Genomic DNA, 16,067 nt, shown 5'->3' on the forward strand with positions numbered 1-16,067 from the left:
GAATTCACTCAATAAACATTTATTAAGCACCTTTTGTGGGCAGTTAGGTAGCACTGTATAGAACACTGGGCCTGCAGTCAAGAAGACTCATGTTCCTGAGTCCAAATATAGACTAGCTGTGTGACCCTGGGCAAGTCACCTACCCAATTGCCCCCCCCCCCAAAAAAAAGAAAAGAAAAAGAATGATCATCTTCACAAGCACATCAGGTGACCTCAGAGGTCCTATCCCTTCATTTTACAGATGAGGAAACTGAGGCCCAGAGAAGTTAATGGCTTAGGACTAAGATAGCTAGGTGGTACAGGGCCTAGAGTTAAGAAGATCTGAGTTGAAATCAAGCCTTATATAGATACTTATTAGGTGTGACCCTGGGCAAGACACTTAACCACTGTCTTCCTCAGTTTCCTCATCTGTAAAATGTGGATAAAATAATACTTCCCAAGGTTGTGAGGATCAAATGAAACTGAGATCCAAGGAATTTAAGTACCTTAGATTCATAATTCTAGAGCTGGAAGGGTCTTCAGAGGATATCAAGTTCAATACCCTCATTTTGCCGATCACGAAACTAAGAACCAGCAAGATTAAGTGACTTGCCTCAGGTCACACAGATGGAATATACCAGAGGGGGCACTTCAGGTGTGTTTCTGAGCATCTCATTTTGTAGGTGAGGAAACTGAAGTCAAAGAGCTAAGTGATTGCCCAAGACCCCAGAGCTGAGACATGAAGCCAGGTCTTTTCCCATTCCAGGATAATGTCCCAGAGGTACCTTCCAATTCTACCTTTCCACCATTCTCTGCTGCATTTCCTGCCCCAGACAATTCATTTTTAAAACCTGACTGGCCTGGATAGCAGCCCCAGCAAAGAGGCCACTCCAATAAAGAGAATGCTTCCATCAGAGAGAATCTCTGACCCCAATAGCAGCTGTCATTTTATCTCTTCTCCTCTAAAAAAGGAAGCCCACAAAACAGTGACTTCTTAAAACAGGAACAATCCCTAGGGAATCAAAGATCTCGAGCTGGAATGGACCTCAGAGATCATCTTCTCCAATCTCCTGTTTCCTTTTTATTTTCTCTTTTACAACGAATTTAATGATCAGCAACAGACAGGATCATTTCACTACATAAAGAACAATAAAGAATACTACAGTGAAACCTGGATTTATCTTTTGTACCTCTTAAAAACGTTTTTAATATTTTATTGTATTATTTTATATTTTAAGATTGTTTGCTGGCCCCCTACCTTACCCACAAAACAAGGTTGGAAGGGCTATGGCTGTTCCCAGGTTCAGTGCTCTGATCTGCTTTGTTTCCAACCTAGGCCAGTTCTTCCCTCCTTAAGCAACCTTCTCTTTCCCTTCAGCCTAGGAGGCCCAATGGAGTGGACATCAGATTGACTTGGCCAAGTGGGACTAAGGACTCTCTAGGCTCAGACTGCTCAGTAGCCAACAATACAGGCATTCACCACCGCATCTCAAGTCAAGAATGTTTATTTCATTGATATTATAGGGATAAAATCACCATTTGTTTCCCTTTCCCATGATAGTTTTATTTTTATTTTTGAAAAATATTTTATTGATGCTCTTTTTTGTTCTCTCTATTGTTATACATTACTATTATACTGTTATTATCATTCCCATTTTATAGATGAGGTAATGGAGACTCAGAGAGGTTCCAAATAGTTCTTCCTTATAATGAATAAGTAAAATCAACATATTGGCTATGTCTGAAAATGTGTCTCATTGTGCATCTTTCATCTATAACCTCTTCGCTAAAGGTGGGCAACATGTTTCACTATCAGTCTTCTGAAGTCACCGTATTGAGCAAAATCCTGTAGTCTTTTGGAATTTTCCTTCAATTTATTGTGGTCATTATGTAAATTATTCTTCTGGATCTGCTTACTGCACAACCTGTGTCACTTCATGCAAGTCTTTATAGGAGCTACATTTTACCTTTTTTCTTGCCACTGGATTCTGATGACTCTAGAGAAGAAAAAAAGGCTGATGACTGAAGGCTCTGCCTCACTTAAATCCAATTTATGCACAAGTCAAAACATCACCCGCATGATGGTCTTTGGTGCCCTTCCAGAATGAAGCAACAGAAACATCGATATTTCATAACATCTGTCTGTCTGTCTATCCATCTATCCATTCTTCTGTCCATCCATCCAATCTATTTCACCATTTGTTCAGCCATTCCCAACTGATGGACAATCATTTTGTTTCCAATTTGTTGCTACAATACAAAGAACTGCTCTAAATATGTGGGTCCTTTCCCTCTGTCTTGGACTTCTTTGAGGTATGTGCTGAGTAGTGGTCAACGGGTATGCACATTTTACTGACTTGGAAGGTATAGTTCCAAAGTGTGTAACAGAATGGTTGGAACAATTTACAACCCCAACAAAAGTGAGTGCCTCAGTGTGCCTATCTTCCCCCATCCCCTCCAGCAATTGTCATTTTTTGCCAATCTGATGCGTATCATGTAGAAACTCAGTCCTTTTAATTTGTTTTTCTTCTTGTTAGTGATTTGGAACATTTTTATAGGTCTATGCTTCATTTCTTCATTTGAAATCTGCCTTTTCATATCCCCATTGCCGGTTTTACAGAAGAGCTATGACACACAGTCCAGTGGGGAGCTGCTTTGGCCTGACTTGCAGTTTTTCCCCTTCTTGTCTTTTGATGCCCATGAAGGGGAGCCTCTGAATTCCTCAAGAACACCACTGACTTACTGGCTTCAGATGATGCTGCTTTTCCAAACTTAGCATCCTTGCAATCAGCAGATGGGCTGGCAATATGAAGTCCCTGCGGTGGCCATAACAGATGTTGGAAGGATTCGAGGAAAGCCCCTCTTGGTCCCGAGATGGGGAAACTTCCCAGATTCCCTTTGGAGCTAGAAGTTGACCTGGAGGAGTGGCAGAGGGGGGAGTTATCCAGGAATTCTGGCTTTGGCTTAAACACACCTCAAGCAGACACATCACTGCGGCTCTGGACCGACCCCTCCTGTCTGCTTCCGAATCATCAGGGGCCTCCCTCTGCTGGCAAGGTGCCTTTCTTTTTTTCTTTTTCTGCTGCCAGGCGGGCTCTTAGAATTTCTGGTCATGAATAGGTTAAAGCAGCAGCCAGCTCTGCCTGCCCGCCAGCCTGCCTGCCCGCCTGCCCGGGCTGAGTTAGCACTTCCCTGGGCTTGCTTGCGGAGCATCTCCAAGTAACAGCATTTTGCATCATGGAAAAGGGGTGGAGGTGGGGTAGAAGGGGGTAAACGGCGGGAGGTCGGAGGAGTCCTTATTTGACAACACCTCCCTCCATCTCTTCCTCCTGGCTCGGCTGGAGGGGGGAGGGGTGGAGAGGGAGTGAGAACACAATTTCGTAGGGAAGGATTAGCCCAGGCTGTCAGCCAAGAGACTGTCTAGTGCCTACTGCGGATTGCTGTTGCTGCTGCTGAATTCAGCCGGGCAGAGAGACAGAGACAGACAGAGGCAGACTCTCACGCACAGCATCGGCTGGGTCAGCCACTATTTTGGGCGTGGGGGACCCCGGATCCTGGAAGTGGGCTCGCTCCTGGGCCAAGAAGACCACCTTTCCCCCGCCCCTCCAACACACAGCTCACCAGTACAGGCAGCAGAAGAGAGGAAGCTGGGGGCAGCTCTCCACAGCAGCCCCAGTGCTGAACTTTCAAACCCTAAAGGCACGGATCCCTTCCCAGTCTTTCAGGGTGAGTGGGGGGCAACCAGCCACCAGCTGGGCCTGCCAGGGGGGCCGTGCTGGAGGTGTGGCAAAGGGGAGACTGGCCTCATCAACCCTTCTGGAGGAGACAGGACCCCTATGAGGGGAAACTTAGCCTCCTCTTTCTTCCCTCCTACAGCTAGCCCAAGGCTTGCGTGGGTTTTTATTCTTATTTTTCCTTGACTGGGTAGCATTGTTTGAGATTCTGGAAGAGAGGGGGCAGCAGGTCTGAGAGACGCTCAGATGTTTGGGCTGGACTGAATTGGAGGCTTCCCTGAAGGTTCCAGTGGCTCATTCTTCTCATTTGACCTCTTCACTCCCCTTACACCAGCCAGGGGGCTGATCTGGGGCCCTTGCCTCCAGTGCTGTGATGTCCTGTGAATGTACAGGACCCAGGAAGGATGCCCAATACAGCCACATGACGATGAGCAGGACTTCCAAGGACTCAGAGGAGAGAGCCATGGATTCTACGTTGGTGACCTCTGCTCCAGCTTCTGGGACCTTCTCCCATGTCTTTGGTCAGCAGTGCCAACTTATGGAGGCAGGTAGGAGCGTGTTCATGTGTGTGTGTGCGTGTGTGTGTGTGTGTGTGTGTGTGTGCATGCGCACAAATGTACATGAGCTAGCATTGGTGTTGGCTGGAAAAAGAAGTACGTGATCTGGCAAGATGGTTCATGGATTTGGAGACTGAGGGCCTGGGTTCAAATCACTTACTACCTGTGTGACCTTGGACAAGTCACTTAATCTCTATGACTTTTCCTCCCATGTAAAAGAAGGGGGTTGAATGACATGGTTTCTGACATTTCTTCCAGCTTTACATCTATGATCTGATGATGATGATGGTGTGTGTGTATGTGTGTGAGTGTGTGTGTGTGTGTTCTGCTCAGAGAGTCCCATGTGGTCTTTATTCTAGAAGTATCCTGGAAACAAGATGAAAAATGGCAGAGCAGCAGAATATTAAGGTGGATATGAGAGGTGGGTTGGGTTTTGAAGAAACAAAAAATCTCCAGCTAGTTTCAACCTGGGGCCTTGCCCTCAATCTCCTTCCCAGGGTTTGAAATGAAATTCTCAAGAGATGCTTCCAAAGCCTGTAGCTTTGGCCTAGTTGAGAGAATGTCCCCTAATCCTATTCTGTCACAATTTTTGTGCCTTTTTTTCTGGATAATTGAAATGCCTACTTTGGGGGTTTGGAGGGGTTGGGATGTATGAGGGCTCTGAATCAAATTCTCATTGTATCAGTAGTGTGAATCTTGGCTGACTGACCTTTGGTATGGAGAATGTCAGACTTGAATGAGGCATTTTTGGTTAGCTAATTATTTTGGTACTTAAGTTTTTGAGATGTTTAAGCTTTAAGGATACATAAAGATACCCTTATTTATTGTTGGAGGAATTCCTTTAAAATTACTTGATATCTTCATATCTTTCATTCCCCATACCCTGGACTCCCGCATAAAACCTTTTTTTATGAGAAAGGAAAAGAGTAAAGCAAAAAAAATTGAAACATTGTGATGATGCGTAAAATATTTGATCTTAATAATCCTCCACCTCTTTCCCATGAGGGAGGAAGATATGCGCCTTATCTCTTTTCCAGGACCACCATTTTTTTTTTATTATTTAAGAACAACTTCATGGCCTTCAACCCTAAAGATCCTCCAAACCTTAGGGGAGTTATAAGGATTTCTCCTTATCCCTAGGTGAATTTCTCTTCCCCATGGCCTGGAAAGTTGACTTTATTCATTGACTTGAATTGAATTCCTAACCTTGATTAACCATCTTACAAGTACGTGCTTCTTTGGGGAACCTGGTAAGAGTGTGAATGACTCAGTGCACACTCATCCCACTAGTCAACTCCATAAAAATATTATTTATGGCAAATCAATCACTCAGTCAACAAGCATTTATATAATTACTTAACCCTTCTGGACTTCAGTTTCATTATATATAAAATTAGGAGGTTGGACTAGATGACTTTTAAGGTCCTTTTCTAAATCTATGATCCTAAGTGCCTGATGTGTGCCAGGTAGTACACTAAGTACAAGGGACACAGAAACAAAAGTAAGGCAGTATCTTGCCCTCAAGGAGCTTCTATTTTACAGGAACAAAAGCATACCTTTATAAGAGATATAGAATAGTTAAAAATGAATATGATAATTACAGCATTTATGTAGTACATTGTTTTATATGCACTTTATGTATGACTTTCATTTGTTCCTTACAATCATCTTGTAAGGCAGATGTTATTGTTATCCCCACTTTACATATGAGGAAACTGAGGCAGGGAGAGGTGAAGTGATTTACCCAGGATCATCTTCCTGATTCCAAATCCAACACTTTATTCAGTATTTCACCTAGCTGTTAATTGAAGGGAGGAGACCAGCAGCTGGTGGAATCAGGAAAGGCTTTATGTAAAAGATGGCACTTGATTGAGTTTTGAAGGAAACCAGGAATTCCAAGAGGTAGAGAGGGAGGGCATGCCAAGTATGGGGAACAGCCAATACAAAGGCATAGAGATGAGAAATGGAATATAAAAAAAACAGCAAGGAGGCCATACCAGGCTGGACTATAGTGTATATGGAAACTTTGACATGAAATTCTCAGGAGATGCTTCTAGAGACACTTGGTCTCTAGAACTTTGACCTACTTGGGAGAATGTCTCCATTCTGCCATAATTTTTATGTACTGTAGATGTAGGGATGGGTCATCATATACACATACACATGTATGTGAATATGTGTATATATCTGCACACATACATGCATATCTATGAGGATCTACAATGTGATAGACATTGTAAGGAACATACCCACATTCATATTTAAATCTCCATTGCTTGAAAAACTTTTTTAAATTGACAAAATTTATATGTGTGTGTATATTATACATATATTTATGTATCTACATAGGAATCAGTGGATAGAGGGCTGGGCTTGGAGTCAAGAAAACCTGGATTATACGAGCTCTGTGACAATGGGCAAATCACTGATCCTCTGAGGGATCCCATGGTGCTGGGAATTTGGAGAAGAGTTACAATCTGCATGAGTGCAGAGAGCTTCCATGAGAGGAGGAAGCATCTGATTCTGATGGTATCACAGGCCTGGATGGCTGACTGCCTTTCTCTCTCTCCTCCCTCCATCTCCTTCTGATCTATCTACTTATTTATCTCTCTGTCATCTATCTACCTACCTGTCTATCTGTCCACTGACTTACCTGTCTCTCTACCTATCATCTACCAAACTACCTGCTTGTCTATCTAGCCATCATCTACCTGTCTGTTTTTCTGACTGTCTATCATCTATCTGTCTTTTTTCTATCTATAGTCAATCTACCTACCTGTCAGTCTACCCATCTACTTACCATTTATCTACCTGCATCTCTGTACCTGTCTATCTTTCTGTGTCTATCTCTGTCTCTCTCTGTTTCTCTGTCTGTCTCTCTCTGATACACACACAGACACACATACATGCAAGCATGCATGCACGCGCACACACACACATGGAAGATCTGGTCCCTGAATTCTAGGAGACATGACATCATTACTGGAAACAACACCCTGGTTTAGGTTCTTAAAGGATGTATGAGCTACCCCTCAGGAAGTGGTGGGTTCCCCCTCCTGGAGGTCTTCAAACATATGTAAAATATGTTGTAAGGGGATTCTTTGCCTAGCAGGACTTGGACTCAGTACCCCTCTGGGAAATGGGACTGATCAGCAGAGATTCCTGACCATGGGGGCTGTCTGACACTGAACTAAGCTTCTGGGAGTCTGTGGAATCACCTTTTCTGAGGGCCCTTGAAGGCAGGAGTGATTCTCCCCTCAATTCCTCAAGCCCTTATTAATACACGCCATTGCCAGGATTTATGCTAGGCACTGGCCTGATGAAGAAAATTAGAAATGGCACCTCTTTTCAAGGAGCTTGGAGTTGGAGGGCAAGGGATACAGCATCTACACTCATAGGTAAATGCAAGCTAGTGAAGAGGAAGACTTCCTATAGGAGTGGATACCTGACCTGAGTCTGGAAGGGAAGCTAAGGAATCTAAAAGGTGGAGGAAAAGAGGGATTGTGTTCTGGCGGTGGCAACAGCCAATGCCAAGGAATGAAGATAGGAGAAGAAATGCCAAGATCAGGAAACAATTGGCCAAAAAAAATGCCATTTAGCTGGAATGTAGAAGTGAGAGCTCAGGCATCTGGAAAAGGAGACTGGAACTAGATTGTGGGGGTCACTGACCTCCCCTTTTAAGGAGTAGTAGACAGAGCTGCTGCAGAAAAATTGGGTACCTAATGTCCATTTCATTCTTTCAAAGGAAACTGACAGTAAAAATTCAAGTGGATGGTTACAGCTGGATTGAATTATTGGCATGTGGTCAAACAGTAGCTAAATAACGCTTCAGATTTTTGTTTGAACAGTTTCAATAGGTGATATCTCTTTTCATTTGATTTGTGAGTGTTTGATTATTTACCTTTTTTTTTTTTTTGGTCACTTGAGACAGTGTGGTAGAATGGAGGCAGGACATGGGGTTCAAAGCTCTTATTTGATGTTTACGAGTCATGGGATTTGGGGTGGGTCATAACCTTCCTGAGCATGTTTCTTCCTGTGCAAATGAGGGAGACCCCAGGGTAGGTCATTGCAATCAATCCCTCGCCCTGTTGTTCCTCTCACTAGAGGTAAGCTCTTCATAAGATCATGGGCTGAGAGCCGGGAGGGATCTTAGAGGATATCCAGTTCAATCCCTTCATTGAAAAAAATAGGGTTTTACTAAAATCTTTTGTTTTCACATCCTCTACATTCCCCCTATATTTTTACATCCTTCTCTTCCTCCCTCCACGAGAGAGCCTCTCCTTTTAAAAGAACTTATATTTTTAAAAAAAAGGAAGAAGAGAAAGTATTAGCAAAACTAAATAATATGTTGAAAAAAGTTGAAATGACATGCTGTTTTCCACACATGTGGACCTCCACTTCTGGAAAGCAGTGCCCAGAGACGTTTCATAATAGATGCAGCCAGGTGGCACCATAGTGCACAGAGCAGTCCAGCCTCAGACCTTTACTAGCTGTGTCACCCTGGGTAAGTCACTTAACCCCTGTTTGCCTCTGTTTACTCATCTGTAAAATGGGAATGAAAACATACCTACCTTCCTGCGTTGTTATGAGGATCAAATGAGATAATATTTGTAAAGCACTTAGCACAATGCCTGGCGCCAAGTAGGTGTTTAATAAATGCTCATTCCATTCCTATTTATACCATGGTAGTCCTTGCTTATGCTGCCTGTGTTTCTGTCTCTTCTCTCTTTACTTTGTGTCTCTTCATTGAAGTCTTTCTGTGCTCTTCTGAATTCTTCGTGTTCCTCTTTTCTTACTATAGCTGTACTTAGCTTACTTATGCTACAGTATAGTAACATTCTTTTCCATTTATGTTCCAGAGTATGTCCCCAGTCAAAGGGCATCTGCCTTGCTTCTAGTTCTTTGTTACTGCAAAACATGCTGCCATCAATTTTTGGGTGTCTGTGGAACCCTTGTTTTTGTCAATGACCTCCTTGGCAGCCTCTTATTATAGATGGAGAAACCAGACACCAAGAGGTTAAAGGTTTTTTTAGGGCTGGAAAGCTGACAAGTACACCCAGATCTTCCTGACTCCAAGTCTGTGCCTTAGCCATGGTACCGTGCTATGTCCTGTCAGTTCTGATGAGGGTTTTGTTGGAACCAGCTCTAACAGGTTCATGAGATTCTATTGATAAATTTCCAGGGTGAACATTCATATCTCAGAAATTGGCAAGCACTTACAAATCAGGGCCTGACTTCTTCTTTTGCTGATTGCCTAGACTGGGGAAAATCCAAAGGCCCTCTAGGTCCTCAAGGGAGGTCAAAGGGCTACACTGGAGGACCTAGAAGGTCAGATGTAGCCTCGAGGCCACAGGCTCCCCACCCCTGGTCTGGACTAAAATATTAACAATGTAGATTAAACTTAAAAGCATGTCTCTACATACATTTGTTTTTTTCAGAGATGGTTGTTAAACATTTACCAGCAATCCCCTGACTCTGACTCAGTTGTCCATACCTACATACTTCATTGGCTTAAATTTATGTGTTGAAATTAAATCTCTTTAAAGAGGGAAGAATGTCACTTTTTGGATTATTTTTTGGACTGGAATTTTGGGGGTCATTCTCTCTAATTTGTTGACAAGATCCCACCCAAACTCTCGTCATGGAGGGAGAATGAAAGTGGTCAGAGAATTCATGATAAAGTTAAGGCCAGAGCTAGACTACTCTGGAACCAGACTCTTGTTCTTTTTCTGGCTGCTAGTTCAGTAGTGAGAGAAATTATTAGTAATTACCATTTATGGGAGAGATCCAGGCTTTTTCCCTGTTCTGTTTCCTTCTTCAAAGCCCAGCCTGTGAAGGGCATTACTAACCTTGGCCAAAAATTTACCCCACCTAGTATCATCTTATCTAAGGCTAGTGCCTGTCCATTGTGTTCCACTCAAGTAAGTATGGGTAGCAGTAGATCCTTTGTCTAGATTGCCCAAGGTTTGGGGTGGTCTGAGTGTGGAAACATCTCTTCGTCCAAGAATGACATGATGTCGCTCTCTCAGCCCCTCACTGGAGTGAGCCCACTTCTCATTGTGTTGTTCATTTTCTCATTAATTGTTAATCAGAGTTGATTTCCACCCTTAGGAACACCCAGTCTTCCAAGGGCATATAAACAGTGAACCTACCCATGAGGGGTCTTTGGCATTTAAGAGTGCCACTGACCTTTTTTTATTAATAAAATGCTAGCATCATTAATAAAATGATTAATCATCCAGAGACTCTGTCTCTCAAACTTTTTAAAGGTCATAGTAGTCACCCAGAAGCATTACCCTTACATTAACCCATTAGGCCTCTCTCCTTTAATGTATGAGTCCAAACTGAGAGAATCTGGTTCTTTTGACTTCCGCTCTTTGATACACGGATGGGATGAGACCTGAGTTAGCATGGTGAAATAGAAATGAGCCTCTAAAATACTGGCTGTGTGGACAGGGTGCTGACCTTAAAGTCAGGAAGGTCTGAGTTTGAATCCTATCTTAGACACTTACCAGTTGTGTGACCATGGGCACTTAACCTCTGCCTACCTTTATTTCCTCATCTTACACCCATGTAAAACGGGAATGGGAATGACATCTGCCTCACAGGGTCATTTTGAGGATCAAATTGGATAAAACTTGTAAAGCATTTTACTTTGCCAGCCTTGAAGAGCTATAAAATATTAATGATGAGAACTATGTTCTTCTCTCCTTCATCTGCCTTTCTCCTTGGTATCTTTCCAGTTTTTTTTTTGCAGGCTCTTTGCCTCTCCAAATTCCCCTGTCTTGAGGCTTCCCATTTGTTTCCTCATTGGATATTGGTTCTCCACCCTCTTCTGTCTTTCCAATAAGGCAAGGCTCCTCCAAGTTGTTTGATGGTAACTTACAAGGTATTTTCCTTTAACAAAATTGTAGGTGACCTATAGATTGTAGCTTGCTGAATGGATTTGGTACCAAATAGCCTCAATGATAACTTAGCAGAAAAGAAAGACATTATTCCTTACCAATGAGAATGGATTACTTTGTACCTTTTGGTAGATTTGCTTGACTTGAACATCAAAGGAATACAATAACTTGTAAGTGCCTGGCACATGGTAAATACTTGGTAAATGCTTCTTGACCTGACTTGGTAGGACGTAACACTTAGGAATGGGGATAGTCAGCCAACAAGTATTTATTAAATGCTTACTATGTATGAGGCACTAATCATTTCTTCTTATCCATTTGTTCTATGTGTTATCCTATTCAGAGGACGCTAAGAGAGCATAAATAGAACTGTTACAGGGACAATACAGCTAGCTGACATTTACATAGGTTGATAGAGCACTTTACAGAGATTGTCTCATTTTATCCTTGAGATAATCTTGGAAGGTAGGTGCTATTATATTTATATTGTAGAAGAGGAAACTGAGGTCCAGCGAAGCTAAGGGACTTATCTAGGGGTCATAGCTAGTAAGTGTCTAAACCCTGATTTGAACTCAAGTCTCCATGACTCCAGGTCCAACACTCTTGCCACCATGCCTACCAGATGTCTGTATTATAGGATAAATGGGTATTACAAAATCATAGAATCTCAGTGTTGGAAGCTTCCTCAGAGGTCATCTCCTTCAATATCTGAAAACCTGTGAACAGTAAACTCAACACATGCTCATTCAGTCTCCTTTTGAACTCATCACCTCCTAAGGCTGTTCCATTTCACTTTTGGAATCTGATTATTAGGAATCTTTTCCATGCATGGAGACTAAATTTTCCCTCTGCGACTTCTCTTCCCATTGCTTTTTATTCTGCCCAGTGGGACCAGGCAGAATGAAGCTAATGCCTCTTCTACACAGCAGCCTATAAAAATGGCTATCATGTTCCCTCTGCATTTTCTCTTCTCCATCTTCAGTTTCTTCTACCTACCTTTGAACACCAGTTTCTCATCATTTCAGCTCCTCTATAGACATATTTCCAGGACCTTATGAGTTATAATGCTGTTTCTCAACCAGGGACTCGGAGCACTTTGATGTGGTTAAGATATCCTCAGTGTTTTGTGAAATCTTGGGTTTCCTTTGTCATATTCTCTTTTTTTTTTTTTTTAAACATGGAAGGTACATGTGGTTGGAGCCCTAATTAACTTAGGACATCTAGGACTTAGCATCAGGGTCCCAAATTTAGAGGGTGCTGGCAATACTGACATTCTTTTGAATATAAATAATAAATAATATATATAATATATAAATAAATAATTATAATAAATAACAGAATATAAACAATAGAGCTTAGCCCCAAGATAGCAAGAGTAGTTCAAATAGCAAGCTATAAGTTGGGCAGCTAAGTGGTGCAGTGGATAGAGTGCTGAGCCTGAAGTAAGAAAGATTCATCTTCCTGAGTTCAAATCTGGCCTCTGACATTTACTAGCTGGGTGACCCTGGGCAAGTTGCTTAATCCTGTTTGCCTCAGTTTCCTCATCTGTAAAATGAGCTGGAGAAGGAATGACAAACCATTCATGAAGAATACAATAAGTTGGGGTCTTCATCCTTTGCACTTGTCTTGCCCTACCCTCTATCCCCAAGATCTAAAGGTGTGTGTATATGGACAATAGAGAGATCAACAGTTAGTATGGTATCAGCAATAGGAGAATTGGACCCAAGTTCAGGTTTGCAATTTACCAGCTGGTGACTTTGGGCTTCGGTTTCTTCATTTGTCAAATGAATAAGTTGGACTTCATTTGTCTATAAGACTCCTCCCAACTCTAACAATCTGTATGAATGTGTACAGTGATGGAACTGGATCAAATTCATCCTATGGTCTCTTCTAATTCTACCACAGAGCACAGATTTATAGAAGGAAGAGATCCCAGAGGCCCTCTAATTTAGCCGCCTCATTTTACAGATAAGGAAACTGGGGTTCATGGAGATGACTTGTCTACGGTCATCTGGGTAAAAAGTACAAAGACAGAATTTGAGCCCATGTCTTCTAACTCCAGAGCCAGATCTCTTTAAACTGCTGTGTCATCCTTTGGATAGGATAACACCTAGAACGAATGGATGAGAGAAAAAGAAATGCTTAGTGCCTCATACATAGTGAGTATTTAACAAATAGTTTTTGACTGACTATCCCCATTTCCAGGTGGTATGTCCTAGCATTTCAAGTCAAGAAGCATTTATTAAGCATTTCCTAGGTGTGTGTGTTCATTCTTTGTTGCCAAAGAAGACCATGCCATCAGAGAAATGATGACATGACTTGCGCTTGACTTTATTTTGAGTGAGGGAGGGCTGTGCAGGTCACCAGCCTCACTTCTCCAGAGTCATCTGAATCCCATGACCAGATATTCATCAGGATGACTGGAGATGACCCAGGATGATGAGGCAGTTGGGGTAAAGTGACTTGCCCAAGGTCACACAGCTAGTGAGTGTCAAGTGTCTAAGGTGAGGTTTGTACTCGGGTCCTCTTGATTCCTGCACTGGTGCTCTATCTCTTTACTAGGTGCCAGACACTTAGGAGTTATTGATCTTATGTAAAACTGTAAGAAACACAGTTGTTGACTATCTGAATGAATATGATGCCAGGCATCCCTGATCATAACACATAATATTCTGATGCTAGGCAAAGTCACAAAGAAAAGCAAAACCAATCCTTGCCCTCAGGGAGTTTATAATCCAACAACATACAAGCAACTATGTACATAGAAGATATAGATGGGCTGTACAGGAGATAACCTCAGAGGGGAAACACTAGCTTTGAGGGGGATCTGGGAAAAACCTCTTTCAGAAGGGAGGGTATAAGTGGATACTTGAAGGAAGGTGACTCTTCCCCCTTCCCTTATCTGGTCACTCCCTAAGCAACCCCACTTAGAGTCACACCAACCCAGTCATCAGCCCAGATGATGATAGTAATAAAAACACTTCCACAGCACTTGGAACACTGGAAACAATGGAGGGGGATATTCTAGGCCACCATGTTCAAGGATCTCCATCTTTTCCTCTCCTATCACTTCGAAGATGACCCCAAGTGGCCCCCAACTCCTCCCCTGGTTTTTAATCTATTCTAGTTGGGTATTTTCATCATTTGGCTTTTGGAGTGCACTTTCTTGATAGCATTCATTTCCCCCAGTTCCCTAGAGACTTAGGATGGGAAGAGTGCCCAAGAATCCACCCCTAGGACTACTCCCAACAGGGCCCTCAATTGACTGGCTTTATTCAAACTGAGGAGGGAGAGATAGACTTTAAAAACCTGAACTGGGTCAGTACACTTCTCACATGCTACTCTCAGGCAAAGTAGAGCTGCTTCATCTTTTTTTTTTATTGAAGTTTCAATGAATATATATATTTTTTTTATTAATTTTGAGCTCCCTCCCCCTAGATTTCCCTATGCTTCACAAATGGAAAAGTTGAGAAACACTATATGAAAGGCTCCCCTTGAGGTCTAAGAGAGACAGAGATAATCAGAACTTTCCCCCCAAAAGTGAGTTGACTCTCTCCCTGAGTTGTGTTGGCTGGGACTAACATCCATTGGTAGTTAACTAATGAGTAGACAGGGCCCGTTTTGACAGATCTATTTGCAGTCCTGTGTTTTGTTTGTCCAAGAGATCCTGTTTTCATTAAGAGCTGTTGTTAGCACAGCAAGACGATGTTTGTGGGAACAGGAGTCATGCTCAACTGCCTATCTTTTCAAGGTCAATCCTTGATCTCTTGTTAAAAACCCTCTCTTGGTGAAGACCCCTAGTTAATGAGGGCAACTTCCAGAATGAACTAAAAAATTACAAAATGAAATGAAAAGATATAAAACTAAAAAAAATATGAAATGAAGATATAAAACTAAAAAAATATAAAAGGAGTCACCCAAGTAATCCACATAAATTGGGATAGGGGTTATAGGTAGAAAGGGAATAATCTAAGCCCTGTGGTATAGGGGATAGAACACTAGGCTTGAAGTCTGGAGGACCTGGGTTCAAATCCAGCCTCAGAAGCTTAACTAGCTGTATGATCCCACCCACATTATTTTACCTCTCTGAATCTGGGTTTCCTTATTTGCAAAATGGGGGTGGACTGGCATGGATTGGATGCTCTGCCTTCCAATGCTAACTTTTTGTTTACTGGACTCCCTCTCTCCACTTCTGGAAATTTGAAACGGTTTAATTGAGTTTTCCTTCTCCAAGAGGGAAGATAGAAAACCAAATGACTGGAAGAAAGAGACTGAATGGCCCTCTTGAGCATTTTGGGTTTAAATAGTAGAATCCATCCCTCTAGAAACTAGGCAAATGTGGTGAAGCATTTGTGAAACAGGGTTTGATTCCAAAGCAGCAAATCACCCAGAGAAGTGTTTGTCACCTCTTTGGGGATTAGTGGGTACAGCGGTGTGGGTGGGTGTGCTGAGAGCAGATAGCCAAAATGATTTCATTGCTTCTAGGTCCTGAGCAACACACGGTGGGGGTAGGGGTAAGGCAGGGAAAGAGACTAGAACCAGCCCAACTGTGAAGAAATTAATTATTCTCTCCTACCCACTGATTGTCTTTTTGGGAAACCAAGTGGAAAAACAACATCCCATTATACCTGCCCTGTGTGAAACTAGCCTGTGTCAGGCTCAGGAATTCATAGGCAAGTGGGGTTTGATGGTTCCATTTTGTTAGGGTGTCGTTAGTAGATATCAGGCTGCTTTGATTGGGTGCTGCCCTGGCCCACCTTGTGAGTCTGATGAGTTCCTCTGAGCTACCCTCTTACATAGTCTGCCCTGCTTCCTTTCTCAGACTCCCACTAATAATCCAGCATTTCAGACATACCCAACACTAGCTTTTCTTATCATTATCCCCCAAATCC

At 42.5% G+C, this 16,067-nt stretch overlaps 1 protein-coding gene across 1 annotated transcript in view; it reads left to right on the forward strand.

Moving 5' to 3' along the window:
* The first annotated feature begins 3,358 nt into the window (after nucleotides 1–3,358).
* KAZN (kazrin, periplakin interacting protein) overlaps nucleotides 3,359–16,067 on the forward strand; it is a 1,379,110-nt gene continuing 1,366,401 nt past the window's right edge. The window contains exon 1 of the mRNA XM_072608938.1: nucleotides 3,359–4,261. Within this exon, the coding sequence (XP_072465039.1) occupies nucleotides 4,087–4,261 (175 nt within the window). The 5' untranslated portion in view covers nucleotides 3,359–4,086. The remainder of the gene's footprint in view (nucleotides 4,262–16,067) is intronic.

This window comes from Notamacropus eugenii, chromosome 5 (assembly GCF_028372415.1).
Source record: "Notamacropus eugenii isolate mMacEug1 chromosome 5, mMacEug1.pri_v2, whole genome shotgun sequence".
In the NCBI taxonomy this organism is placed as follows: domain Eukaryota; kingdom Metazoa; phylum Chordata; class Mammalia; order Diprotodontia; family Macropodidae; genus Notamacropus; species Notamacropus eugenii.